General features: G+C 36.6%; 4 protein-coding genes across 6 annotated transcripts in view; 1 reads left to right on the top strand and 3 right to left on the bottom strand.

The window, feature by feature from the left end:
- LOC107593949 (SAC3 domain-containing protein 1-like) overlaps positions 1-5,772 on the bottom strand; it is a 13,932-nt gene extending 8,160 nt beyond the window's left edge. Inside the window, exons 1-2 of one of the 2 annotated variants that reach the window (XM_016283862.1) lie at positions 5,746-5,772; positions 5,078-5,208 (exon numbers count right to left, since the gene is read on the bottom strand). In XM_016283862.1, coding sequence (XP_016139348.1) covers positions 5,078-5,190 — 113 coding nt within the window. In that variant the 5' untranslated portion in view covers positions 5,191-5,208; positions 5,746-5,772. Of the gene's footprint in view, positions 1-1,635; positions 1,767-5,077; positions 5,209-5,745 lie in introns of those variants that run through there. The other variant, XM_016283853.1, reaches the window with a different exon arrangement.
- Positions 5,709-7,977, bottom strand: LOC107594411 (HAUS augmin-like complex subunit 8). The gene is made up of 4 exons (XM_016284442.1): positions 7,939-7,977; positions 6,625-6,709; positions 6,347-6,488; positions 5,709-5,884 (listed from the first exon to the last, which is right to left on the bottom strand). The coding sequence occupies exons 1-4, from the start codon at positions 7,975-7,977 to the stop codon at positions 5,755-5,757; spliced, it is 396 nt and encodes a 131-aa protein (XP_016139928.1). The 3' UTR covers positions 5,709-5,754.
- Positions 7,811-20,391, top strand: LOC107593961 (sorting nexin-21-like). Of its 2 annotated transcripts, none has more exons than XM_016283875.1 (8): positions 7,811-7,938; positions 8,691-8,976; positions 10,190-10,347; positions 18,301-18,419; positions 18,632-18,672; positions 19,390-19,521; positions 19,705-19,838; positions 20,183-20,391. In XM_016283875.1, exons 2-7 carry the CDS (start codon positions 8,709-8,711, stop codon positions 19,752-19,754), a joined length of 768 nt encoding a protein of 255 aa, XP_016139361.1. In that variant the 5' UTR covers positions 7,811-7,938; positions 8,691-8,708; the 3' UTR covers positions 19,755-19,838; positions 20,183-20,391. The 2 variants fall into 2 exon arrangements, with proteins under 2 accessions (XP_016139361.1, XP_016139369.1); XM_016283883.1 differs by lacking the exon at positions 7,811-7,938 and adding an exon at positions 8,510-8,555.
- Positions 20,392-21,915: 1,524 nt separating this feature from the next.
- Positions 21,916-26,313, bottom strand: part of LOC107593938 (GPI transamidase component PIG-T-like) — a 9,667-nt gene continuing 5,269 nt past the window's right edge. The window contains exons 6-12 of the mRNA XM_016283843.1: positions 25,548-25,635; positions 25,085-25,182; positions 24,754-24,910; positions 24,381-24,581; positions 23,876-24,041; positions 23,630-23,713; positions 21,916-22,782 (exon numbers count right to left, since the gene is read on the bottom strand). Of these exons, the coding sequence (XP_016139329.1) occupies positions 22,530-22,782; positions 23,630-23,713; positions 23,876-24,041; positions 24,381-24,581; positions 24,754-24,910; positions 25,085-25,182; positions 25,548-25,635 (1,047 nt within the window). The 3' untranslated portion in view covers positions 21,916-22,529. The remainder of the gene's footprint in view (positions 22,783-23,629; positions 23,714-23,875; positions 24,042-24,380; positions 24,582-24,753; positions 24,911-25,084; positions 25,183-25,547; positions 25,636-26,313) is intronic.

The raw sequence follows: 26,313 nt of genomic DNA, 5'->3' as shown, positions 1-26,313 counted from the left end.
GTCTACAGATTTCTTGCCATATGTCTATGTTTCTTGCATCTCACGACTATGTCGTGTATGAAATAATGTCTGTGTGCATGTGTGTGAAACAACAAACTGACGATATATATATAATCATTTGTAACTGTATATACATTGTTGTGATTAATTGTGGCCAGAACAATAATGTAGCTGTAAAAATAGTTGCCTGCTGAAATTGAAATGTGTATATACATCGTCATCATGACTAGATGGACACGGTGAGTTTGTCTTTACTACACATTAGATGTGATCCACCTCATAGTAACAATCCTTTCAGATCGTCCATCCTTTGAGTGAGAGTGTAACGTTACAGGTCGGCCGATCTGGTTTTGTGGTTAAAGTTAACCTTTTCGACATGTTTTTCTGTTGTTGTTGCTCAGCAATGGCATGGACGTGATGTTGTCTGGGGGTTTGGCAAAAGGAGGGTGGGACGGTGGGCGGTGCTCGGGGTGGTGACTGAAGGCGGTGACTGTGTAGTTCTGACGTCAACTTTTTACGGAAGTCACAACGGTTCGTGAAAAATACCTAGTACTTTAAGCAGGCTTGTGAATTTAACTGTGGACTTACTGTTTTGAAACTTAAATGGTAGTTACATAGCACCTAGACCTCAGTTATCATGAAAAAAGCCAGGAAATTTCAGTTTTGACAATATGGGACCTTTAAAACAACTGTTTTATATTTGAATATATTGTAAAATGTAACTTATTCCTGTGATCAAAGCTGAATTTTCAGCATCATTACTCCAGTCTTCAGTGTCACATGATCTTCAGAAATCATTCTAATATACTGATTGGCTGGTCAAGAAACATTTCTTATTATTATCAATGTTGAAAACAGTTTTTGCTGCTTAATGTTTTTGTGATACACTAGCATTCGGGGTATATAAGATTTAAATTAATACGTTTATTCAGCAAGGAAGCATTCAATTGATCAAAAGATTTCTACTCCAATGAATGCTGTTCTTTTGAACTTTCTATTCATAAAAGAATCCTGAAAAAAAACAACTTGGTTTTCACAAAAATATTAAGCAGCACAACTCTTTTCAACATTGATAATAAAAAGAACCACAGGCATCAATAATAATTGATCAAAACTGCAGCAAATTATTAAAGTATTGGCTGCTGAAAATTCAGCCTTGCGTCACAGGAATAAATTACATGTTAAAATAAATTAAAATAGAAAACACCTACTTAAAATTGTAATATTTAACAGTATTAACTTTTTTTCTTTTAAAAAGTGTCCTTGGTAAACACAAGACTTTTTTTAAATATTATTTTTCTAAACTTTTGACATGTGTTGTGTGTAAGAGAGAGAGAGAGAGTATATTTCATCTCTAGTTTTTTGCTCTTTGCTGACAATGACTGAAAATGTATTCTTCCCAAACTACACCACCACAACACATTCTGTTCATTAACAATCTGACATGTGCATGCAGTAACCTGCTAGCTGTATGTGCTGCTTTATACTGTAACGGCATTAGCTTGGTCACAACGAACGAAGTCTGTTTCTGTCTGTGGAGACTCTTTGTATCAAATGGTTAACAGTTAAGCTTTTTGATCGGCATCTATATATAACGTGTTCATCAAAATAAAAACAAGCTTTAGGGACACTCACGCGCTGCTCATGGCTGTCTTGTTCATTGGTCGGGTCGAGGGCAACTCCTCAGACGTCACTTGCCGTAAAGACGACTCCGATTGGTCGCCAGTTGTCAAACAACTGTACGTCATATCCGATCATTTAGTACGCTTGAAACATACAAAAAAAAAAAGCACAAAATAAAAGTATTTCAGATTTTTTTTAATGAGCATGAAATAAACTGTGCAATACTACAGGAAAACTATAAAAAATTAAACAGGGTACAAATAGATTTTATTATGGTTATTTTTGTAGGAAAAGTGGATTGCATATCTGACCATTAAAAGCAACCAGAGTAATTTACTATATAATTCCCTTCACAAGTCAGTTCAGTTAGCAGTAATTAATGTTAGGTGTAAAGGGCTTAAAGTTATTAATAAAATATAAGTATGGTATCACATATTTCTTTATCTACATACATACATACTGTGTAGGCTGTTGATCTACTTAACTAAAAAGTGTTATTAAGTTATAATACACATATGAATCAATATGCTTTAAATAAAAAAACACTCCACCAGTCTGATTAAACATGACAAATTCACTTAATCATTCTGTAGCAATGTATGAAATAAATACCTACAATTCATTGATTTTTTTTTTACATACTTTAATTATTTAATTGCAAACCGATGTGATATTCATACAATGTATAATCATGACGTGGAGGGACAGAAGAGTGTCTGGGCTGTGCTCTGTCCGAGCTTGTCTTCCTCCAGTGACTGCTGGATCAAAACTGTCTCCCGGCTTTCTAATGAAGACACCTCCAGAAGATCCGAAAAAGTCCTAAAATGAAAATAAAACCAAACAAAGACGGAATCAGTTAAAGTTTACAGGTGCATCTCAATAAATTAGAAAGTCGTGGAAAAGTTCATTTATTTCAGTAATTCAACTCAAATTGTGAAACTCGTGTATTGAATTAATTCAATGCACACAGACTGAAGTAGTTTAAGTCTTTGGTTCTTTTAATTGTGATGATTTTGGCTTACATTTAACAAAAACCCACCAATTCACTATCTCAACAAATTAGAATATGGTGACATGCCAATCAGCTAATCAACTCAAAACACCTGCAAAGGTTTCCTGAGCCTTCAAAATGGTCTCTCAGTTTGGTTCACTAGGCTACACAATCATGGGGAAGACTGCTGATCTGACAGTTGTCCAGAAGACAATCATTGACACCCTTCACAAGGAGGGTAAGCCACAAACATGCATTGCCAAAGAAGCTGGCTGTTCACAGAGTGCTGTATCCAAGCATGTTAAATGAAAGTTGAGTGGAAGGAAAAAGTGTAGAAGAAAAAGATGCACAACCAACCGAGAAAACCGCAGCCTTATGAGGATTGTCAAGCAAAATCAATTCAAGAATTTGAGTGAACTTCACAAGGAATGGACTGAAGCTGGGGTCAAGGCATCAAGAGCCACCACACACAGACGTGTCAAGGAATTTGGCTACAGTTGTCGTATTCCTCTTGTTAAGCCACTCCTGAACCACAAACAACGTCAGAGGCGTCTTACCTGGGCTAAGGAGAAGAAGAACTGGACTGTTGCCCAGTGGTCCAAAGTCCTCTTTTCAGATGAGAGCAAGTTTTGTATTTCATTTGGAAACCAAGGTCCTAGAGTCTGGAGGAAGGGTGGAGAAGCTCATAGCCCAAGTTGCTTGAAGTCCAGTGTTAAGTTTCCACAGTCTGTGATGATTTGGGGTGCAATGTCATCTGCTGGTGTTGGTCCATTGTGTTTTTTGAAAACCAACGTCACTGCACCCGTTTACCAAGAAATTTTGGAGCACTTCATGCTTCCTTCTGCTGACCAGCTTTTTGAAGATGCTGATTTCATTTTCCAGCAGGATTTGGCACCTGCCCACACTGCCAAAAGCACCAAAAGTTGGTTAAATGACCATGGTGTTGGTGTGCTTGACTGGCCAGCAAACTCACCAGACCTGAACCCCATAGAGAATCTATGGGGTATTGTCAAGAGGAAAATGAGAAACAAGAGACCAAAAAATGCAGATGAGCTGAAGGCCACTGTCAAAGAAACCTGGGCTTCCATACCACCTCAGCAGTGCCACAAACTGATCACCTCCATGCCACGCCGAATTGAGGCAGTAATTAAAGCAAAAGGAGCCCCTACCAAGTATTGAGTACATGTACAGTAAATGAACATACTTTCCAGAAGGCCAACAATTCACTAAAAATGTTTTTTTATTGGTCTTATGAAGTATTCTAATTTGTTGAGATAGTGAATTGGTGGGTTTTTGTTAAATGTGAGCCAAAATCATCACAATTAAAGTTCTGACGTCAACTTTTTACGGAAGTCACAACGGTTCGTGAAAAATACCTAGTACTTTAAGCAGGCTTGTGAATTTAACTGTGGACTTACTGTTTTGAAACTTAAATGGTAGTTACATAGCACCTAGACCTCAGTTATCATGAAAAAAGCCAGGAAATTTCAGTTTTGACAATATGGGACCTTTAAAACAACTGTTTTATATTTTAATTTATTGTAAAATGTAACTTATTCCTGTGATCAAAGCTGCATTTTCAGCATCATTACTCCAGTCTTCAGTGTCACATGATCTTCAGAAATCATTCTAATATACTGATTGGCTGGTCAAGAAACATTTCTTATTATTATCAATGTTGAAAACAGTTTTTGCTGCTTAATGTTTTTGTGATACACTAGCATTCGGGGTATATAAGATTTAAATTAATACGTTTATTCAGCAAGGAAGCATTCAATTGATCAAAAGATTTCTACTCCAATGAATGCTGTTCTTTTGAACTTTCTATTCATAAAAGAATCCTGAAAAAAAACAACTTGGTTTTCACAAAAATATTAAGCAGCACAACTCTTTTCAACATTGATAATAAAAAGAACCACAGGCATCAATAATAATTGATCAAAACTGCAGCAAATTATTAAAGTATTGGCTGCTGAAAATTCAGCCTTGCGTCACAGGAATAAATTACATGTTAAAATAAATTAAAATAGAAAACACCTACTTAAAATTGTAATATTTAACAGTATTAACTTTTTTTCTTTTAAAAAGTGTCCTTGGTAAACACAAGACTTTTTTTAAATATTATTTTTCTAAACTTTTGACATGTGTTGTGTGTAAGAGAGAGAGAGAGTATATTTCATCTCTAGTTTTTTGCTCTTTGCTGACAATGACTGAAAATGTATTCTTCCCAAACTACACCACCACAACACATTCTGTTCATTAACAATCTGACATGTGCATGCAGTAACCTGCTAGCTGTATGTGCTGCTTTATACTGTAACGGCATTAGCTTGGTCACAACGAACGAAGTCTGTTTCTGTCTGTGGAGACTCTTTGTATCAAATGGTTAACAGTTAAGCTTTTTGATCGGCATCTATATATAACGTGTTCATCAAAATAAAAACAAGCTTTAGGGACACTCACGCGCTGCTCATGGCTGTCTTGTTCATTGGTCGGGTCGAGGGCAACTCCTCAGACGTCACTTGCCGTAAAGACGACTCCGATTGGTCGCCAGTTGTCAAACAACTGTACGTCATATCCGATCATTTAGTACGCTTGAAACATACAAAAAAAAAAAGCACAAAATAAAAGTATTTCAGATTTTTTTTAATGAGCATGAAATAAACTGTGCAATACTACAGGAAAACTATAAAAAATTAAACAGGGTACAAATAGATTTTATTATGGTTATTTTTGTAGGAAAAGTGGATTGCATATCTGACCATTAAAAGCAACCAGAGTAATTTACTATATAATTCCCTTCACAAGTCAGTTCAGTTAGCAGTAATTAATGTTAGGTGTAAAGGGCTTAAAGTTATTAATAAAATATAAGTATGGTATCACATATTTCTTTATCTACATACATACATACTGTGTAGGCTGTTGATCTACTTAACTAAAAAGTGTTATTAAGTTATAATACACATATGAATCAATATGCTTTAAATAAAAAAACACTCCACCAGTCTGATTAAACATGACAAATTCACTTAATCATTCTGTAGCAATGTATGAAATAAATACCTACAATTCATTGATTTTTTTTTTACATACTTTAATTATTTAATTGCAAACCGATGTGATATTCATACAATGTATAATCATGACGTGGAGGGACAGAAGAGTGTCTGGGCTGTGCTCTGTCCGAGCTTGTCTTCCTCCAGTGACTGCTGGATCAAAACTGTCTCCCGGCTTTCTAATGAAGACACCTCCAGAAGATCCGAAAAAGTCCTAAAATGAAAATAAAACCAAACAAAGACGGAATCAGTTAAAGTACTGATCACCTCCATGCCACGCCGAATTGAGGCAGTAATTAAAGCAAAAGGAGCCCCTACCAAGTACTGAGTACATGTACAGTAAATAAACATACTTTCTAGAAGGCCAACAATTCACTAAAACTGTTTTTTTTATTGGTCTTATGAAGTATTCTAATTTGTTGAGATAGTGAATTGGTGGGTTTTTGTTAAATGTGAGCCAAAATCATTCCAATTAAAAGAACCAAAGACTTAAACTACTTCAGTCTGTGTGCATTGAATTTATTTAATACACTAATATTGAATTACTGAAATAAATGAACTTTTCCATGACATTCTAATTTATTGAGATGCACCTGTAAATAAAGAATGGCACAGAGAAAATATCAAGCTCTGTAAGGTGCGAGTCTTTCATATATGGAGACTGAAGTGCTCCTACCTTGTCAACTGTTGGCTGATTTCATTAGCTGTATTGTTCATCTCTCTAAGACACTCCGTTGAAGCCTCACACTCAGTGGGCATGTCCTTTGTATAGTGTTGCAAGACTTGTGCACTCTGATTCAGACATTCAACAGCTTTGTCTGTGTAAGAGAAAAATTATTCAATAAATCAGGTTGGAATCACTATAAAATCTAAAATCATCATTTGAATTGACAAAACATTTGCAAATAGAAAGTACATCAAATTATAAAATAGTATCCACCCCACAAATCTGACCTAAAAACTGGCCTGCGTCCTCTCCGATGTCCACGTTCTTCACAGGAAGCTTGTGTCTCGTGGCATCAATGGCAGTGGCAAATGACTTAAAAAAGAATGAGTTAAATGACAACTTGATATTAATTTGTGATGTCCAAATGAGTTAAATTTGGACTTTGAACCACTTTTACTTAAGTAACAGATGCAGATATTTCATGACTTTTAGTTGTATGGCGTAATAATGTCAATGTCAAACACATAAATTACTTTACTTTTCATTTTTAAAGCAAGTCAGGTTGGTTTATTCATTGTCATTTCCGAACTATGTCGCCTGGGTCACGGTGAGGAAATATTCTAACATATATTTAAATAAACACATTTTAAATATCCAACTTTACAAGACCAACATTAGCACAAGTGTTTTCACAAGAGGTAATAAATATAATACTTTACAGAAAACTATGTAAAAACACAACTGAGTCAGACTGCTGTTTATATTGTACAAGCAACAAGTTATATATAAACAATGAATTAAAGAACTAAATGTGAAATCTTACTTTTTCGAGTCACTCGAAGCTGTTTTCTCCACTTTACGTATGTTTAAGGTCTTTTTGGATGCCATAACATTACACAGACCCAAAGCGATATGAGGACTGTTATGATATTTGTTTGTTTGTTTGTTTGTTTGTTACCGCGTCTTGCTGATGTTCTTCCTCTCTCTGCTTGCCGCGCTAACATGAGTTGCGTTCAGCGCCACCTGTCAGACTGGAGTGTAACTGAAAGACATAAAGTAATCCAACCTGCGACTAGTTTCACTGTACATTACCAAATTACGTTGTTTTTTTTTAATTGTGATGAATCACTTAGGAGTAACTGACTTCCAGTTTTAAAGCCATGTTATTATAAAAAGCCGAAAAAGCGAGAAAGCTGCAGCTTTGATGTAATAAATATGCAGCTTGAATATATAGGTCACAGAATCATGTTCACATGCTCGAAGTGAAATTTGGATGCCAGATAAATTACACAATAAAAACACTTTTTATTGGAACAATTTCGTTTTAAACCATTTACATGATAAATTAAATAATTATTCGTTAAAAGCCAAGCTGCACAAAAAGGCACAACATTATATATAAATATATTAAGAAATATATTTTTAAGAAAGTATGTTAAATGTTTTCTCAGTTGTCCGGCGAGTGTCCGCCCACTTCTAATGGTCAGCGATTACCCCCCCATCCATGTTTACACCGCTCCGGCTCTTTATTTGCACATGACAATAAGTTATCCAGCAGCATGCAGAGCTGATCGTATTTGGTGTAGAGGTCTGTGACTCGCGTAAGTGCAGATATCCATGTGTTTCATGTGTTTCTTCATCCCTTTGGAGTTGAAATGTTAGGATTAGCCATAGTTAGCAAGAAAAGTTGAGCGAGTTAAGCTCAAACTCTGCGTCTTTTTAGTGCTGCTTATCAGAGACTTGCTGGATTTAAGAGATTAATTTGTTTGATTATGGTCCATTTTCTTCTCATAATGCTTGAAAGCGCTGCTGCTTCAGCTCGGCGTTATTAGCAAGCACCTAGCAAAGCTAAGACTCCGACACGCTCCCACTTTCATGGGTGTTTTCACATGTGTAAATAATGAATGATTATGCATATAGTTTGGTTATGGGAATTATTAGGAGAACTTCAAATTTGCTGTATGTTAAGTGTTAATGAGACTTTGCGTTATGTATGTGCTCTAAGCTTTAGTGATAAATGTTTGTTGTGGCATCTGCTTTTACTCAGACTTCAGGATTGCAGAAATCCTATGCTGCCGTGAGGCTCTTTTCACCAAACCCCTCTATAAATAATAAATATGTATGTGACAGATCAGTTTCTCTGCTGTCTGTGAAACGCAGCTCAATGAAAGTTCATGAGAGGTTTGGAGTTTCAGTGTTTCCATTACTGGCTCACTCTGTAGGCTTGTTTGACACTTTTGCTAATCAGTAGTTTTACCAGATCTGCCACAAGTCATGATTTGAACACATATTGTTGTATTCAGGAATGCTTCTCAAGGTGGTGTTGGGATCGTGTGTCTGTTGTGCTCTTCAGGGTTGGAGAAAAGCTGGGATGGCCTCTAAACTATTCGACAGACTTCGCCGTACACTGTTCAAAGAAGGGGAGCTTCCTTCGGAGACGGACGGTCACGGAGCAGAGGACTTTCCAGAGAGTTCTGAGCTTGAGGACGACACGGACTGCGTGTCGGCAAGACTCGGAGGAACCCTGTGCTTTGAGGGGGAAGGGGTCCTGGACTCTGAGGATGCAGGAGACGCGTCGGGGCCAGACAGCGACTCTGACTTCTTTGGAGAGTCTGTAGATAATGCATGTAGCAGCACAGGTAGTCATCAATAACACGTGTGTTTTTCAAAGCCGGAGTTGTAAGGTATGAGTAGAATAGAATGGCAGTTCACAATGACCACAGCTGACAGATTTTACATCATTGACACCAAAAAACACTGCTTTCCAGATTGAACTGAAGTCCAGGATTCACATTCAGAAGCTGTTAAAGGGATAGTTCACCCTAAAATGAAAATTCATTTACTCACCCATGTGTTGCTCCAAAAGTTATATTATGGTTCAAAAGTTTAGGATTTAATTCAGATTTTGTAATGTTTTTAAAGAAGACTTTTATGCTTACCAAGACTGCATTTATTTGATTAAAAATACAGTAAAAACATAAATATTGTGAAATATTGGTACAGTTTAAAATAGCATTTTTTGTGTGTTAATATATTTTCAAAATGTGATTTATTCCTGTGATGCAAAGCTGTATTTTCAGCAGCATTACTCCAGTCTTCAGTGTCGCATGATCCTTCAGAAATCATGCTGATTTCATGCTCAAGAAAGATTTATTATTATTATCATAAATGTGGAAATTATATAACTTTGTTTTCAGGATTCTTTGATGAATAGAAAATTTAAAACGAAAAACCGCATTTATTTAAAATAGAAATCTTCTGTAACATCTTTACTGTCACTTTTGATCGGTTTAATGCTTCCCAGCTGCATAAAACTAATATTTATACAATCTTACTGACCCCAAACTTTCAGCTTTACAGTAGTGTATGCTATTATTATTGATCGGAGCTGTCAAGCTCCAAAAAAAGACAAAAATAAAACACACCAAAAAATTAGTCCGTTTGACTTTACACGGCACATAGCAAATGTTCTGAAGTCATACGATAAGGACTAGATTCAAATTTGGGACATCATCTCAGCACTTGCAGTTCTTGAATCACTTTCTCCATTCTGTGGTTTCAAATTGATGTGTGGCCAAACAATCTGGAAAGCAGTGTTTTTTGGTGTCAGTGATGTAAAATCTGTCAGCTGTGGTCATTGTGAACTGCCATTGTATGGAAAAATACTTCTTTTAAAAACAGCCTGTGGTTGGAACAAGCTCTTCCTTTAAGTGCACTCTGAACTTGTTGGATATGGTTCTTGTGAATTTACAATAATGTGTTTGTAGGCAGATTTCACTACTTCTTTTTTTTGTTCACTTTTAGTTCACTTGATGCTTCACAGTTGCAGTTAATCTTGTCTTTGGTTTATAGAGACCAGCCCTATAGGGCCTTCCCCAAAAACCTCGAACATGATCACCAGACAACGGCAAGAAAACTGGCGGAGCTCAAGAACTCGTTGCATTCCTGAAAAACTCATTTTTGAGGTGATTGATGCCAGTGTTGTCCATGAAACAAATTCCAAGTATGTGGTAAGTACACTAACCCCAACTGTGAACCATTTCAGTCAAGTTTCAAGAACCATTTTTCAGTCGGCCAGTTTTTTTTTTTTTTTTTGAAAGTTACCAAAACAGTTTTTATACCAACATTCAAACAAGCATTTAATATTTGGGAAAAAGACCAATTAGACTGTTCACACTCAAGAAAAGGAAAAGTCTTGTAAAAATCTAGTTTAAAACGCGTAAGTTTTAGAAAATTAAATGTACTCTTTGTATACATATTGGCTTTATATGGTTTTGAAAAATTTGTATGTAAATTTAAGGACTCTAAAAATCTCCATAACTCTAAAAATGTTATTTAAGGATTCTAGAAATCTTCAAAGTCTCCATAAAGACTTTATTGGTCACGCTACATAACTTTGATTGGTGGGCTAATATTTTAAAATATTTTTTTATATATTTTTTTCTTAGACATTTTAAAAAATATATATTATTATTATTATACATTTTATTTATTGGCGCCTTTCACGACACTTAAGGACACCATATATTAGTAAACAAAATCATCAAACAATAGGGCAGCACAGCCTACCTGCAACTAAACATTACATAAACGCCTGCCTAAATAAGTTTTAAGTCTAGATTTAAAAACCACAAGACTTTGACTATTACGAATATCCACCGGTAGTGAATTCCATAGATACGGAGCAGCATAACCAAAAGTTTGTGACCCCATAGAAGTTGTCCGAGTGAGCGCAGAGGCAGATCGTAAGATACGTGTAGGAGTATTTCTACAAAGGAGATCGGATGAGTATGAGGGAGCTAAATTATTAAGTAATTTGTAAGTTAAAAGCAAGATTTAAAAGTTATGCGATATTTAACAGGGAGCTAATGCAGATTTTGTAGCACAGGAGAGATGTGCTCCGATATGGAAGTTTTGGAAATAACTCGTGCAGCCGCATTATGAACTAGCGGAAGTTTGTGTAAAAATTTAGAAGGGAGTTCATAAAACAAGGAATTACAGTGGTCAATTCATGATGTTACTAAAGCAGGTAACACTTTATAATAACTTTCATTAATAAATAATTAACAAACATTATATAATGCTTAATGGATCATTAGTTAATATATATATTCAAAGAGATATACAGTATACAAATCATTTCAATTTACATTAAATAATCATATGTTAATCATTAGGTAATGGTTAGTAAGTTCAGTAGTAAACATGAACAAGAACATTATCTCATATTTCTAGCTATGTGAATATATATTAACTAATGATCTGTTAAGCATTATATAATGTCTTTTAATGATTTATAAATGAAAGTTATTATAAAGTGTTACCCTAAAGCATATACAAGGATAGCAGTACTCTTTGTTGAGAGTACAGGATGGAGACGAAGAATATTTTGTATATGGAAAAATGCTGAACGAGTAACGTTAATATGAGCTTCAAATGTTAAAGTGCTGTCCAAGATGACACCCAGACTTTTAACCAGTTTAGATATAGAAACTAGAGAATTGTCAATTGTCATAGACCGTCTACTTGACTTGGCCAGAGTGTTTTTTGAACCGACAAGAAGTATTTCTGTTTTATTACTGTTAAGTTTGAGAAAATTACATGAAAACCAGGTTTTTATTTCATCTAAACACTGAACAAGAGAAGTCGGAGAAAACACAATGGTAGGTTTTGAAGATAGATAAAGTTGGGTTTCATCAGCGTAACAATGAAATTGAACCCCATATTTCCTAAAAAATAAAACCAATTGGTAAAAGATAAACAAAAGAGGTCCCAGAACAGAGCCCGGCGGGACACCAGTGGTAACAGGTGTAGAATTTGATTTAAACTGCTTAAGTTTTACAAATTTAATACATAAAATAGGAACGAACAACACAGAGCTGTACCTGTGATTCCAATGGACTCCAGTCTACTCAACAGTATGGGGTGTGAGATGGTATTGAATGCTGCACTTAACTTTATTCTAAAAGAATAAGCATTGATAAAAGACCTGAGTCTGCAGCTACTAATAAATCATTAGAAAGCTTCACAAGTGCAGTCTCAACACTATGATACAGATGAAACCTTGATTGAAACTGCTCATATAAACTATTAAGAGAGAGATGAACCTGGAGCTGGAATACAACAGTCCTTTCAAGAATTTTTGACTGAAACGGTAAATTAGAAATAGGATAACAATTCTCAAAATTATTTGAATCTGCCCCTGTTTTTTTGAGAATACGTCTTATTACAGCAGTTTTTAATACAGGAGGAACAGTACCAGAAAGAAGTGAGGCATGCATAATATCAGTGATTAAAGAAGAAAAAACCGGTAAACCAGCTTTAAGCAAGTAAGTTGGAATAGGATCTAATTGACAAGGTGCAGATTTGGATTTTCGTACAATAGAGACAATTTCCTCAGTAGTTGGTAGTTTAAAAGTAGAAAAATTTAAGTGGAAAGATTGTGCAGAGCTAGGATAGATTTACTGACAATCTGGGTTTGGTACAAACATTTGCTGATGGATGTTTTCAATCTTCTTGTTAAAAAATGACATGCCTCACACAGTGCCATGGAGTATATATTAGGAGTAAAAGAATCTGGTGGATTTAAAATATTATTAACCACAGAAAAAAAAGAGATTTTGTATTTCCCACACCAGACCCAATTAAACTGGCATAATAATATTTATTTTTGCTGTAGAGAGAGCAACCTTATAGTTTTGCATGTGGTCAGCATATAACTCTTTATGCACTGTAAGTCCAGTCTTACACCGTGTCTACACCGGATGCGAGCGGCGCGACAATATACTATAGAACCCATTATAATCAGTGATGCTGTCTACACTGGATGCGGTGTCAGCAGCACCAGTTGCACCCTCTGCTTATCCCACTCCTCCAATCCAACGTCAGACTGTCCTGGAAGATCTCGAAGGACAAGCAGCGCTGGGAAGCTCTTCTGCAGGAGATCCAGGAGCAGGGCATTGATATCAGGAATCAGCCGAACCTAAAGGAGTGTCTAATCAAAGAGAGCATCGAGGACAGCGAGGGGCTGGTCAGGGCTAAGGGCAAAAGTGAAGATGTCCCGTAAACATTCAGGATTTTTTTTTTCTTTTTTATATGAGTATTAGCATTTTTGAGGGATGTTTCTGAAAGCAATATGTATGATAGATTACTAAGGAAACCTGTGGAATTAATACTAAGTAATATAATGCACAACTTTTCTATCACTTTAAAACTCGTATACATTTCATGGGCACATTTCCGTAGCATTTATTATAGCCTATTTTAATATTTGGTAACACTTTACTATATGATTCAATTCGTTAACATTACTTAAAGGAATAGTTCAGCCAAAAATGAAAAATTGCTGAAAATGTACTCGCCCTCAGGCCATCCAAGATGTAAATGAGTTTGTTTTTTCATCGGAACAGATTTGGTGAAATGTTGCATTACATCACTTGCTCACCAGTGGATCCTCTCCAGTGAATGGGTGCCGTCAGAATGAGACTCCAAACAGCTGATAAAAGCATCACAATAATACACATGACTCCAGTCCATCAATTAGTGTCTTGTGAAGTGTTTGTAAGAAAGTCCATAATCCATAATAACACTTTCTCCAGTGGAAAAGTTCATCCCAGTTGTGCTCTCACATCAAAATCCAATTTGTTCAGAACTGTTTTGGACGGTTTTCACTTATAAAACTTGCATTATGATTCAAGAACTTGTATTTTAGCTTGAAGCAATGGTTTAAAGTTAAAACGCCTTAGTGTTGGATTTGTTTATTACGAACATGCAGCTTTTCGCTTCACAAGATGTTAATTGATGGACTGGAGTCGTGTGGATTATTGTGTTGTTTGGACTCTCATTGTGACGGGAATATTCACTGATAAATAATGTTACATTTCTCTCATCTTGAATGGCCTAAGGGTTAGTAAATGTTCATTTTTAGGTGAACTATTCCTTTAATGCATTACGTATTATGAACTAATATTTTAACAAGCAACAATAGTGTAATATATAAAAATGTATTATGCTGCTGCATTTATTATTAGTTCATGATAGCTGTAGTGCATTAACTAATGTTAAAAAATTGAACTTGAACTTGTTACCCTTTATTTTTGCATTCTATAAAATACTGAACTGGGTTGTGGTGTGACACACAGAACGTTTGAACCACTTGATTCCTTATTTTCAGCTGTCACGAGTTGCAGCCCAGTTGTTTTGCGTCTTGTATTTAGTAGCCTTGAGCTACAGAAACATATCAACCTTCATTTCAGCACCTCTAGCGCACATTATTTAGAGTGGACAATGGAAAGAATTAAGCGAGGCTGTCTACTCTAAACTCTACTGTTTACATTCAGCTGCCTTGGACTGATTTGATTTTCAGTGAAGAATGCAGTATGAATTCTTAAAGTAAAGGGAATTTCCTCTTTTGGTGTAAATTATGAATGAATTTGTCAAATACAGAAGCCTTCACATAGTAATATGTTTTTGTGATGCTGTAAACTACAGTTTTAACCTTTATTTTTAGAGTACTTTTAAAACTTCTGGTCACAGCAGTTTATTTAGCCAGTGCAAAAAAACACTAAACAACGTTTAAGAGATTTTTTCCCCCATATAATTTGATGCCTTTATATGTCTAACAGAACCTTTTTATTGACTGATTTTGAATACACACATATACATAAAACACTATCATTCCACCAATACTGCATAGTTGTTAATTTCAAAAATGTAAGTTTTAATATCTGAGCCTTTTTTTTCTGGTCATAACTTGAATAAGTCAGTTACATAAAAACATATTGGTCTAATTTTAATCCAAAAAGTAAGACAGATTATTATCTCTTGGCTAACTAGTAGTTGGTTAGACTAGATAAGGCATATGTGGCTTTGTTTATGCAACTGGCCCCAGTTCTCAAAGCTTTATATGGCCCTTTGATTGCATTGTTTTTTGTATATCTGTGAATCACATTTGAAAAATATTTTATCTTTCGAGAGCATAGCCCATCACACATACTGTTCTCTAAAGGCCCCAAATGTGATTTTCATTTACAGCACTATACACTGCATTGAGAGCACAGACACCTACAGTACAGCTTAGTTTTAAGCACCAGTCACCTGCCATCTAGTGATCACATAAAACTTTACAGCATTCCACTAGATGCACATTACTGTCAGTGCGTAATCTATTCTAAAGAGATGCATACAGTCAATTTTATATTCTATACAAAGAGTCCTATTCACTTGAAATCATATGGCACTGCTAACATGCATGACTGCTGACAAATATCTCTATGTGCCTCATCCACAGAGGAAATGCCAGTTCTTTTTTCCCAAAAATCCTTGGGGGGGGGGGGGAAGCTGTCCTGTGCAACTGCTTCCATGGAGAAATTGAGGGGTTTCCACTAAGGTTTCTTCGAGTAAAATTAACCAGTGTGTAAGAGATTAGTTTCAGATCAGCCCACACACTGCCATAAAACAAGTTTAAACCATGTCTGGTATGATTGCATCGTACAAAGTTAAATTCAAACTATTATGTGGCAAAAAAAAGTATCTTATCTTACTTCATCCAAACTTAAGCAATACATTGCAAACTTATATGGATGGCTCTACTACAGTCACGTGGCTTTTACAGATAGAGTGATTAAAAAAATACTTACACTTCTGGAACTGAGTGCCCATTATGTAAAGATGGCATCGTCCTGAATGGGGTTACATTGTGCAAGTTGAGCAACTACCATTGAGAAAATGCAAACAAAAACAACTTGAAAGCATGAGTATTTACTGTTCCCTTTTCTAGCCATTTTGACGCCAAGGGTCACAAAAACTGGGTCCTGGAGGGCCACTGTCCTGCAGCGTTCAGCTCCAACCCTAATTAAACACACCTGAACCAGCTAATCAAAGTCTTACTAGGTATACTTGAAACTTCTAAGCAGGTGTTGGAGCTAAACTCTGCAGGACACCGGCCCTCCAGGAATTGAGTTTTACACCCCTGCCCTAGGCGAAATACCTATTCCTATTCCCCTTTAAATGATGCGACGCTCTGCCCTCTATGTGTGTGACGCTGCTCCCATTAAGTGCTGTTAGAAGCGAATTAATTGATTCAGCATTTCAACACTTCTTTAAGGATGCGTTTCAATTCGACAAAGCGGTTTAACAAAGGATGTACTGATCTTGTGAATTGGCGAATTTTACTATACCAATATTTTTTAATTGGCCATTGAAGTTTTATAAGACTATAGAATTCCTTAATATCTTTGATGTTACACAACACACTGATCCTTTAGCCATGCATTGGTGCAAAAACGCACACCTTTTTGAGGTGCAAGTTAGAAAAGAAAGTTTTCTAGAGGCAAAATATAAATGCACACTCATTCAATTCGACAAAGCGGTTTAACAAAGGATGTACTGATCTTGTGAATTGGCGAATTTTACTATACCAATATTTTTTAATTGGCCATTGAAGTTTTATAAGACTATAGAATTCCTTAATATCTTTGATGTTACACAACACACTGTTCCTTTAGCCATGCATTGGTGCAAAAACGCACACCTTTTTGAGGTGCAAGTTAGAAAAGAAAGTTTTCTAGAGGCAAAATATAAATGCACACTCACTTAAAGGGGGTCATATGATGCGACTCTAGCCCGCCGTGTGTGACGCTGTGTTTCGTTGTGAAAGCGATTGCAAAACTACTTTGTTTCGCCTTCCTAAAGAGGACACGACTAGATATCAGTGGTTAAGTTGTATTCACAACACTGTTCCAGAACAGTTCAACCCAAATATTTAGATGTGTGCAGCGCATTTTATGGAGGACTGTTTCCTGATCCTGGGAGAGTAGACTACAATGCCGGCTGTTCTGACTCACAGACTGTAAGTATGTTTTTCATATTTAAAGTATTTGCCACTGACGATTCAAACGTGAGTTTTGAGCAGTGTAGAGTAGCGCTTGTTGTTTGTCATTTCTCCGATCACAAATGCAGACATGGTTTTATGTTTACGTGGCGTGATGCAACGCAACACGTAAAAAGACAGTATAAGTCATTATAATCTGTAATTATGTCCCCACTGGATGCAACAAATGCCTAGTTTGTAACGGGTTTTAATGTTTTTGTCTCGTCGCTCCGGCCAGACAGGGCATCACAGTATGGTGAGGGGCGTAACATTACCGTCACACGCTTGAGGTATTCAGCCAATCACAAAGCACTGGATAGCTGGCCAATCACAGCACACCTCGCTTTTCAGAGCGATGAGCTTTGTGAAAATCGAGCGTTTCAGAAAGGCGGGGCATAGAGGAGAAACAATAATGTACAGTATGTGGAAAATAATGTGTTTTTTGAACCTTAAACCGCATAAACACATTTCATTACACCAAATACACAAAATAATGTTCTTTTTAGCAACATCATATGACCCCTTTAAGCACTCTCTCTGTCTCTGTCTGTGTGTATTGCCTCTACAGTACACACTGCAATATTATGCTATCAACCCATTTCGTGATTTGACCAGATTGATTTATGACTGCCTCAAATACTGCCCTAACAAAATACTGATTTTGTGCACATTTTACTGTCCCAGTTTTATAAATTGCCTTTGAACTCAGCTTTATTGCATGGTAAAAAAAAAAGAGAGAGAGAAAATGCTCCAAATGCAAACTTTGCATGCAACAATCAGGCAACAATTGACAGCGCTCTGATCCAATGGCATACAGGCATCGTCAGATTGACAGTACTCTAGCCCAATAATGTTGGGGGATTCAGTGGGGGCGGCGGTCATATTTCAGGGTGGTCGTGCCACTCTATCACAACTCTGCTCATATGTAACGCCAGAATATGCGCTCATTGGCGCCCCCTCCGCTTTACCTAAACGGACTGTGATGATGATGGTGAAGTTATTCTAAAGTATTAAGCAGAACTGAATAGCCTATTTTATGTTGCGGAGTTCAGCAGATGTTCTGATCCAGCAACGCGTTTTTTGTTCATGTTAGTTTTGTGTGCCTCGCGCCTCGGACTCCTGCAGCTCTCCTCCTCCGCACGCGCTTCCAGCAGAGCGCACTGTGTGTCGCAGCTCGAGAGCATGCCGGATGCTTGACCACAACATGCACAGGTGAGAAGATCCATGTTCCATGAAGACATGCATAAACGTACCTGACAAAATATGACATGCAGTAGCCTACAGACGTCCAGTGAAAGGTGAACTATGTACATTATTTCAGTTTAAATACATACATTCTCAAAAAAATATTATTTATTTTTTACAGTAAAACAAGAATATTAATATTAACATGGTTACGATTTATTTTATTTTTTTTTTACCAGAGATGTATGCCACCATTCCTGGAAACAAATTCTTCGAAATGGTTTGTATTTTAACTCCCTTATAATTAACTATAAGGGATTTAATTATAACTTCTAACTCTTTAAAGGACTACTGTACTCTGCTATTTGTTCTTCAATAAAAGTCTGATGGGTTTATTGTATTCAGTCTATTAACTCAAAATGTTTCTGTTGTTTTGAATCAAAATGCTTAAGATGAAATACTGTACTGGCAGCCACGAGGATGGCATAACAGTTCATTTGAACACATCCATTTGGTTTCAGTAGTAAATTCATTAACAAAATATAAATTGATGTCCATGTTTTTCTATTAGTATTAATATTCACTATTACAACACACCAAACACAACTGAAACAATTTTCACTCCGAAATTGCTAGTAAAATTCAGCCAATAATTACAAACAAAAACAGGTAACATTGAATTAAATGTGAAATGTTCAAGTAGAAAGACTGAAACAGTATTTTCTTGTAAAACATATTCCAATAATCATACTTCAATTTACAACTTCGAAAAATTCTTTTTGAACGTGTAGGTTGTAAAAGCACCTTGTATTTCAAGCTAGCTGACACAGTTTAGGCATAAATAGTAGATTTATGAACTACTTCAATTTGAAGCAGATAAATATGTGAATATGTTATTAAAGTTTGAGACACATAATGGAAAACCACTGACTTAAAGATGCTGAAGCAAACTCTTACATCACTCCCTGACCTCTCTTATGATGCTGCTCTTCTGTAGTGGTGGGTCACTGTCCGGCGAAGCTGACGGTCGTGCCGTCCAGTCGGGGATGTGTTTCTGATAAAGACTGCTCTGGAGGACACAAATGCTGTGTCTTTGACTGCGGGGCTGTGTGTGTGCCACCTGCTTTCAGTAAGAAACAGCAAGTAACACATTGCATTAAACATTACATTTCGTTGAAAGGCTGAAATAGTATATATATATATATACATACATACAGTAAGTCATATATATATATATATAGAATATGTATATATACAGTAAGGCATTCAGCATGCAGTGGTATGGTTTCTCTGTCATGTATCTGTATAACAGCAAAGCCAGGAGTGTCCACACAGAACATTTGGAGCAGGAATGTGTGCTGAGTTCTGTCAATGACAGTGACTGTCCGAACAATGAGAAATGCTGCAGCAATGGATGTGGACATGAATGTATGGCTCCATATACAGGTATATTATATTATATTGTTTCGGTCAGCTTTCTCATGGCATCTCAGTTTGTGTCTTATTTTATAATAAGTATTATGTAATGTTATTATGTTGTTATATGTTAGGAATTTTTGTTTACAGCTTTTGGGCAGCTTTCCCATTGCCTTTCAGTTTGTTTTATTTTATTTAATAATTTTTACATATTATATATAATATAGCACTATTCCAGACACAGGGTGGCTTTACAAAATGAATAAACATGAAATAATACTTAGTACAATTCACTCTGTAAGTAAAATGATGTTGCTTTGAGTGTTTTGTGCAGTATATCTGAGACTGAACACTGTTTGTCTGTGTCCATGCAGTGAAGCCTGGTCGATGTGCTCTACCGAAGGGGATGCATGCAGTGAACCGTGCTGATTTAACCATCGGAAAGAGTCTTTGGTGGATTAATTTTGCATAATAATACATACTTTTTTTTGCCATTTAGTGCTTTATTCATAGGGGTTGTTTTCCTCATTTATAACCACCGAATAAACCTCATAGTTTCAGTAAACCTTCCAGTGGTTGTGTATTTTTGGGCACGAAATAACAAAGAAAATAGCTTCACTGAAGAGTTGGTATTTTTGGTATGCCAGTGTTCGTTTGGCTGTTCTCTTCTCACTTAACAGCTCATTGGCATCAGTGCTTAGGAATGTACAAGTTCCCCTCCCCGAGACCCAAACACGTGCAAAAACGTCTTGTAATGAAAGAGACCTCTGTTTCCATCCTCTCCAGGAGCTTGGCAGCAAAAGGGTCAAAATAATTGTCAGCAAAAACATGACAGTGATGGAAAAGCTTTGAACTAAAGTACTAACCTACCAGAAATGAAACGGTCAGAGAATGCTGGGTAACACTGCACTTTTAGCAATTTAGTCATGTAAAGAGAGGAGAAGAAAGTGCAAAAATGAAGAGAATTTGTGCTAAACCGAGGTTAATGTGCATCAGCTTCCAGGAATGTGAAAAGACCTTGAATTCTGTCTGGTGGGAAACAGCTAAGTTTACATCCTGTGTTTAAGAAACACAACATTTGATTATTCAACATATATTTATATATACACGACCATTCAAAAGTTTGGTGTTTTTTTTATTTATTTCTTTTAAAGAAATTCATACTTTTATTTAGCAAGGTCACATTAATTTGATTAAAAGATCTATAAACTCAAAAGACATTTATAATGTTGTTAATTTGAACTTTAAGAAATATTTAAGACATTTTCTTGAGCATCACTTCAGCATATTAGAATGATTTTAAAATCTCTTAAAAAAAGATTTAAGACTCCAAACTTTTGAATGATGTACAATGGGTACGGAAAGTATTCAGACCCCCTTAAATTTTTCACTCTTTGTTATATTGCAGCCATTTGCTAAAATCATTTAAGTTAATTTTTTTCCCTCATTAATGTACACACAGCACCCCATATTGACAGAAAAACACAGAATTGTTGACATTTTTGCTTATATATATATATATATAAATTCCTTATCTATTTTGTCAGTTGCTTGGTTTCCATTCCTATGGCATGATGTTGTGTAGCACCGTCAACTACAAATCCCATTCATAATTATACATTCAACATCAAATCTCTTCCGATTGACTAGGACTGTATCATGTTGCACAGCAGTTTCACATTCATTGTGGACCTACAAATTGCTTGTCTTTGGAAATTTGTTTTGTATTGTGCCTAGTTAGGACACATTGTAGCCGACATACTTGAGTCAGCAGTGCCAGGCAAAAACAGGGAAGCTGATGATGTGGTACTTGGATAGTATGATTTGATCAGTGGTAGATTTTAGTTTGACAACCAGTGAGTTACCGCAAATCTCTTCGTTTCAATTTAAGTGCATATGTTACAAATTTCCAAGTCATATAACAGATAACTGAAAGATTTACAATCAGCCAATGTGGAGACTCTTTCACCGAATTCAAACAGAATGGCACAGTTGAGCGGGATGCCAAATAGCTTCCTAAACCCTCAAAAAAAAATCTTCTGCAAAATCCCTTGAGGCACGAACAAAACTTGTTGCACTAAAGAGTCAAACTGTTCTTAGCACGTTATGGGTTTCCAGTCAGTTTATTATGGATAAGTTAACCAGTGTTATAGATCTTCAGAATTTGAATTCAATAACACCCAATCTGGAGGTCATTATGTGGTGAGGCAAATGCACAAAACAAAAAAAACAACACATTTAAATATCAGTGCATTACAGAACGTGGAAAATATTTGCCACATTCTTAGACGTCCAGTTCCAGTAGTTGGATTGTAGTGTCTGTGTTTAAGTGAGGCTTGGTACACTGAGACGACTTAACATCATGCTCTTCCATCTATATTTCTCCCAGATGCCCGAACCATGCAGTTCCTTTGAGAAATGTTCATGTGACAGCAAGTTATCGTTTTCTAGAACAACATTGCAAAAATGACTTTACATATGTGACTCACAAAACAAAAGTGGCTAATCTTTACTTATGCGACTCACAAAACAAAACATAAAAAGGAGGCTAATCCATTTTGGTAGCTCATTTGTTCAACAGAAGTTCAGAACAGTCACTTGGCATCAAGTCCTTCCAGGCCTGAAAAGCATCTTAAAACTTCAGCAGCTGCCGTTTAAGCATCACGATTCTCTCTGCTTCCTAATATGGACATTTAAGGTGCCAGACCTGCTCTCAGCAGTTTAAGCCAGCAGTGGCACTCCCCTTATGCGGCGGATGAAGTTGGCCAATCGTTTCGCCAGCGGTGGACTCGGTTCATCCACCTGGAAGGTGCGGGTCAGCAAGTTGTAAAAGGAGCCGTAGCCCACCGCGACCACCGTGCAGGTGAGGCAGATGACATTGTAGGGCATGCTGAAGTCAGGCGTGGGTAGATTTACCAGCAGTGGTTCGGTATACACTCGAACAAAGTAGCTTGATTCTTCTTTGACTGGGACACTGGAAGTCAGAGGTGAAATGTTATAAACAAAGAAAACAAATAAGGTACACTTATTTACTATTAAAGAAACCGTTCATCCAAAAATTTACATTTTCTGTAAATTCACTCACCCTCAGGCCATCCAAGATGTAGAGGAGTTTGTTTCTTCATCAGATTTGGAGAAATGTAGCATTACATCACTTGTTCACCAGTGGATCCTCTGCAGTGAATGGGTGCCGTCAGAATGAGAGTCTAAACAGCTGATAAAAAATATCACAATAATCCACAAGTAATCCACACCCCTCCAGTCAGTGTAAGAAACAAATCCATGATTAAGACGTTTTTAAACTCCATAATAACGCTTCCTCCAGTGAAAAAGTCTATCCCCTGTAGTCGTCTTACATCAAAATTGATTAGAACTGTTTTGGACTGTTTTCACTTATAAACAGAGCTTGATCTGTGTATATTTCTCTCCTGATTCAGACTAAATGATTTTTTCATTGGAGAAATATTATGGATTAAAGATTCATATTTTAGCCGGAAGAAATGGTTTAAAGTTGAAACGCCTGAATAATGAATTTGTTTTTTACAAACGCGCAACTTTTCACTTCACAAGATGTTAATTGATGGACTGGAGAGGTGTGGGTTACTTGTGGATTATTGTGATGTTTTATCAGCTGTTTGGTTCTGACGGCACCCATTCACTGCAGAGGATCCACTGTGAGCAAAACTAAATTTCTCCAAATCTGTCCCGATGAAGAAACAAACTCATCTACATCTTGGATTGCCTGAGGGTGAGTACATTTTCAGAAAACGTTCATTTTTGGATGAACTATTCCTTTAACACCAAGGCCGCTTCATACTTACAAACTGCTAAACAATGGTTGATCTTGTGTGAAGTTGGTGCTCATTGCAACCATACTTGGCACAAGGGCACTGACGACAGATGACCTGCAATAACATAATGATGGTACATCAATCAGATATAGGGAGTGACACACAGGATATGTAACAAATACATCAACAACAATTATTCTTAAGTCAAAAATTCCTGACTTGCAAAAGAACCTGGAGGTGAGATCTTTCAAAATACTTGATAAGCAAGTGTCTTACCCAACGTAGAAGCCGTGGTTGGGATCAGGTGTGTACTCCGTCCATTTGAGCAGGGCCCTTTCAAACTGTACAGTGACCTCTGTCATAGAGTGAGGGGGTAACTGGATCAGCATCTCCAGTAGATGAGGACGATGGCGGTCTTTAGCAGGCTGGTAGTGAATGTAACCTACAGGAGAAGGCACAAAGTTCTATGAAGTCTGTATTCTCTGTGCTCCTAAGCACAGGACTTGTTCTGTCCACTAAGGATGATTAAAAAAAAAAAGTATAGTTCGTAATGGCTTATATAATATATATAATCCTGAAAGAAGAAATATTTAGTCATTTTAAGTAAATCTATATTATAGCAAATATAGTAAATTTCAAGATGATTTAAGTACTGGTAGTCAAAAGTGACCTTAATTGAAGAATTGCCCTAAAACAAGTGATAAATGTATGGAAAGCACACAAAGTTTGGAGTACACACTATATTTCGCACCAATACTAGTGTGGGTCTGTGTCTACTCACTGGGCTTGTTATCACGGGACTTGCTGGTGACTGTCAGGGTGTGAACGTACAGTTGCAGGTACCAGGGCACTGAATCCATTAATAGTACAGGAAAAGCCCGATATGGGTGGTTATTATAGATGACGGTGTGGATTTCCCCTGTCTGCAGCCCAAAACCAGCCACGTAGCGCTCTGCATGCAGCAGAGGACGCAGCATATCTCCTAAAGGTGAAAGAACCATAGAAGATGTTGGCATGACTGGTCTATTAACACAGATGGAAGTTCATTAAGATTGTCACTTTGTAACAATAACATAAACAGTTCTTCAGAATAATAACCATGCAAAAAACATCAGAAGCATCAGATAGACTCCACCTATCAAATGCATTCATACCACTGTCTCCTTTCCAGCGCAGTAGGAGATTGAATGAACGTAACTGGCCAAATGTCTCAGCTCTGGTCAGGTCATATACCGAATATGTCCTGCGATCTCCCAGCACCACAGCACGGCTGAGCAGATGAGTGGCAGGACTCAACTCAAACAGCTCCCCCTGTTGGACAAATAGCACAACACTCAAACTGTCTGAAAACAGCAGTCAACTACAGTGGAAAGTTATGAAATGAATTTTAGAATTTAAAAAGCTTCTTAGCCAGTTCTATTTCCCCATTTACAGAAACATTAAAGCATCACAGAGCAGAAAGCATTTTTATTGTTTCTGTTTCACCTCAGGGTTGTCTGTGATGTCCACATAGACTTTACTAGACGAAGCAAGAGGACAAGCCTCTGTCAGAGTTCGAGAAAACATCTTAAACAGGGACCATTCTGTGAAAAGATGAATATAGTAAGTAATATACAGATGGACTGAGCATAGTATCAACTTTCTGACATTAGAAACCACACTGAATTTCAAAAATAAGGTTCACCAAAGCTTTTGCAAAGTCAAGGCCATTTTTATGCTTTTATGAATTTAATTTTAGATTTCACCTTTTTTTATTATCTTTAAAAAGGTTTCATTTGTGTTTCACGTGTCTCACTTTCAAATGTTTCACTATGTTCTCATAGTGAGAAATGTTTTGAAAGCATCACAGTTTTTCCACACTTGAGGTAAATCAATCTACAAACGGCTAGTTGGCACACTGAAATAAAGGGGGACCTTTTCTAACATCAAACATTCATTTATTACTCACCCTTTTTGCCTTGGCCTGAAGTGTAGTGATCAAACACAACATTGAGAGTTTGTCTCAGCTCCCACGCTTTACTTGTGCATTGCTCATCCTAAGAGAGAAAATCTGACGAGTCAGGAATGCATAGTATATATATATATACCTGGAGAAAAAAAAAAGAGAGCAAAAACATTAATTAATTATTGCCTTCTTTAGAATGACCAGTTATTAAACTGCAGGTAATGATCTGAACCTTAGAACCACAAGGGAGAAGCTTCTTCCAGGGTGTGAGATTCTCAGTGCAGACGATTTCACGTGGTAATGTGGCATAACGTAAAAAACGGTGATCTGTAGCTGTGTGGAGAGGAAAATATCAGGCACATATCAAAGAGAGATTAAACTTGACTTTGTTGCTTTAAAAATATAGTGTGAACTAATTGGGTGAATTTAAAAAAAGAACTGCACTACAACTAATCATCTGCTAATGTGACATTAACTGAACCCTAAAGGTATGTTCACACTGACAACGATTAAAGTTGCGATGTAATAGAAGTCGCAGCTGATCTTTTCTTCTGTACTGTGAAATACATGAAAGAAAAACAGATTATTGGGCCCTTGGTTCAGTCAGTTTGTTTTTGATTGGATGGATGCAGGACTGAATGTAAGATTGCAGTCAATTGTAAGAAAGGGGCAGGGTTTAGGTGGACAAAATAATAGGAGTCCAACATATTTGACAAGAAAGAAGTCTGTCGTTTCACTGAATAACTGACTATTACAAGGCCAAAAAAAA

The sequence above is a fragment of the Sinocyclocheilus grahami genome, unplaced genomic scaffold, assembly GCF_001515645.1.
Source record: "Sinocyclocheilus grahami isolate Dianchi unplaced genomic scaffold, SAMN03320097.WGS_v1.1 scaffold10.1, whole genome shotgun sequence".
NCBI classification, from domain to species: domain Eukaryota; kingdom Metazoa; phylum Chordata; class Actinopteri; order Cypriniformes; family Cyprinidae; genus Sinocyclocheilus; species Sinocyclocheilus grahami.
Note: the sequence above shows the minus strand (reverse complement) of the source record. Positions and strands in the feature narration are given on the sequence as shown.